Source organism: Mytilus galloprovincialis, chromosome 14 (assembly GCF_965363235.1).
Source record: "Mytilus galloprovincialis chromosome 14, xbMytGall1.hap1.1, whole genome shotgun sequence".
Lineage (NCBI taxonomy): Eukaryota > Metazoa > Mollusca > Bivalvia > Mytilida > Mytilidae > Mytilus > Mytilus galloprovincialis.
In genome coordinates, this window is record NC_134851.1 from 45,561,032 (window position 1) to 45,563,802 (window position 2,771).

General features: G+C 33.4%; 1 protein-coding gene across 1 annotated transcript; it reads left to right on the forward strand.

The window, feature by feature from the left end:
- The first annotated feature begins 334 nt into the window (after positions 1 to 334).
- On the forward strand, positions 335 to 1,695 carry LOC143059194 (innexin unc-9-like). Its single transcript, XM_076232684.1, has one exon. The coding sequence runs from the start codon at positions 366 to 368 to the stop codon at positions 1,497 to 1,499; it is 1,134 nt and encodes a 377-aa protein (XP_076088799.1). The 5' UTR covers positions 335 to 365; the 3' UTR covers positions 1,500 to 1,695.
- Positions 1,696 to 2,771: the final 1,076 nt, after the last annotated feature.

Below are 2,771 nucleotides of genomic sequence, written 5' to 3' on the forward strand. Positions count from 1 at the left end.
GGAACATGTCAAATATCATTGAAAATCGCTTTGAATAACTGCATTTTTAGAAAACATATAAAAAAAAAAAGAAAAACCTATACATTAATACAATTGGGTTGATTTTCAAGGCAATTACTTGCTTTACTTTTTTAAAAATAAAGAAATAAACTATTGATTAAAAAACTCAGGTACACTACACGTTTTGTCTTTGATATAGTCAAATTCAATATTTTGTGTTTCATGTTTCTACTGAAATTTTGGAAAGTATATAATAATAAAAAAAAAATCTGATTAATATATACATTTTTCTGTTTTGTAACATGCATTTGTTTTTTGTCTTCTAGATGTTTCGAGGGAGGTCGAATGGTGACCAGATTGACCGAATGTCTTATGTCTATACAACCTCGTTGTTTATCGTCTTGGCATTTGTAGTTGGTTTTGCTCAATTTTTTAAAGATCCGATACAATGTTGGGCTCCTGCAGAGTTCACAGACTCGATGGTTTCTTACACCAAAAACTATTGTTGGGTGCAGAAAACATTCTATGTTCCTATGTTTGATCAAATTCCAGGAAATATTTCCGAGAGTCAGGATGCGCAAATTTCGTATTATCAGTGGGTTCCATTGATCTTGCTTTTCATGGCAATCTTATTCCAACTTCCGAATTTCGTTTGGAGTATCTTAAACGGCAGATCTGGAACTGATTTAGATAATGCAGTACAATTCGCAGAGGAATCACAGCTTGGGTCGATAGAGGATCAAGAAAAGTCGATACAATCCCTAGCTTATTTTATAGACAAATGGTTGATCGCCAACAATAAAAAGACTGGTATAGCAAAACAAATTGCATCGAAATATTTAGTAGTTCTTTACCTATTCGTCAAGATATTGTATGTTTTAAATGCAATAGGACAATTAGTTTTTTTGAGTGCGTTCCTTTCTACTTACTTTAACTTTTATGGTTTTGAGTTTTTGGAAAATTTTAGCAGCAATAAGCCATGGCGGGAATCATCAAGATTTCCAAGAGTAATTCTTTGCGATTTTCAGCTGAGACAGCTTCACAATGTACAGATATTTACCGTGCAATGTGTTTTACCCATCAACCATTTCAACGAGAAGATCTTCATCGGTATATGGTTCTGGCTATTTTTCATTGCTATTTTAGCAATATTTAATTTTTTCAAGTGGTTTAAACTGATAATGCTTACCTTCAACAAGACACAGTTCTGCAAACAGTACTTGCAATTAAACAACGCACTTCACACAAGTTATGACAAAAAACGCTGCGCCCAGTTCGCAGAAAGTTACATGAGTGAGGATGGAGTGTTTGTATTGCGAGTGATGGCAATAAATTCTATGGATTTAGTAGTTACAGGTCTTGTTAAAAAACTTTGGAAATTGTACACAAATAAACAAAGCACAACCAAAAATGACGAAAACTTCGAATTTAACATGTTTAAACTAGTCGGAAATAGTGACGATGAAATTAAAAAGCCTCAAAATAATGAACATTTATGAAATTGACACTAAGAGACTTACTTTCCTATCAAAAGTCTTCCGTTCAAATTGTTTGAGGACCAAGATCATTGTCGTATTTGTTGTATTTTCATGACGACGAGTTTTTTCAAAGCAATGCTAGGAAAGGTCAATGTAAATGGATCATTTTCTATCTTACTTAAATTTTTCTTATGGTACAAAATATTGAATAATAAAAAGGAACTTCATTATTTTCCTTTTTTGTTAACTGTAAAAATGAGTTGCTCTACAGAGCAATGAATTATATAGAAATTTGTCACGATTTCAAAAAGTTACCTTTTCGGTGGTCGTTTGGTGTGTTTCAGCGAACTCCGAAACAGCGGTTACGTCCTCTTTACTACGCTACGTTGACATGATAGTTTAGCGAAGCAACGTCACCACTGTTTCGGAGTTTGGTGTTTCAGCTGTCAAATCATTCAAAGAAAAAATATGTTTGGCAGTATGCAATCACTTCATTTTAACATATTTAACGGATACCACATGTGCAGCAGAATCTGCTTACCCGATCGGGACCACCTGAGATCACCCCCAGTTTTTTCTGGGGTTCGTGTTGTTTAGTCTTTAGTTTTCTATGTTGTGTATTGTTACTATTACTTGTCTGTGTGTCTTTTTCTTTTTTAGACGATTTTCGATGTATGAGTTTGACTGTCCTTTGGTATCTTTCTGCTATTAGTTTTTAATGCTTATAAAACGCAAAAAGTACAAGAGAATAGATAATGAACTCCAGACAAAGTTTTTTTATCATATTCACAGAAGACTAAATTTGTGTGATTGGTGTATTAGTGTTGAGTTATTTGAATTATTCGTGTAAAATGGTCGTAACTGAACTCGTTATAGAACTTTGAAAAACCCAAAAACTCAAGAACGATCATATTACGACAGTGAAGGAACCAATCACATTATTGAAAAACTTATTAGGCTAACCTGTAAATTTTCAAAGGTTCTCTTAATTTTCTTCCAAGATTACTATTTTGCCCTTTTGCAGATTACCTTAGCTGTATTTGGCAATTTTTTTGGGGGGGGGGGGATTTTGGGTTCTAAATGCCATTCAACTTTGTACTTGTTTAGCTTTACAACTATTTCGATCTGAGCGTTACTGATATGATGAGTCTTATGTAGACGAAACGCGCGTCTATCGTATAACATTATAAACCTGGTACATTTTATAACTATTGTGTATCAATTTATCTATGACAAAATTATTGAAGCTTACAAATTTAGATATACAAAAATGTAACGTGTGGTACAAGGCCG

Excerpts from the sequence above, each read along its gene's own strand:
- LOC143059194 (XM_076232684.1), top strand. The coding sequence starts at position 366 with ATGTCTTATGTCTATACAACCTCGTTGTTTATCGTCTTGGCATTTGTA.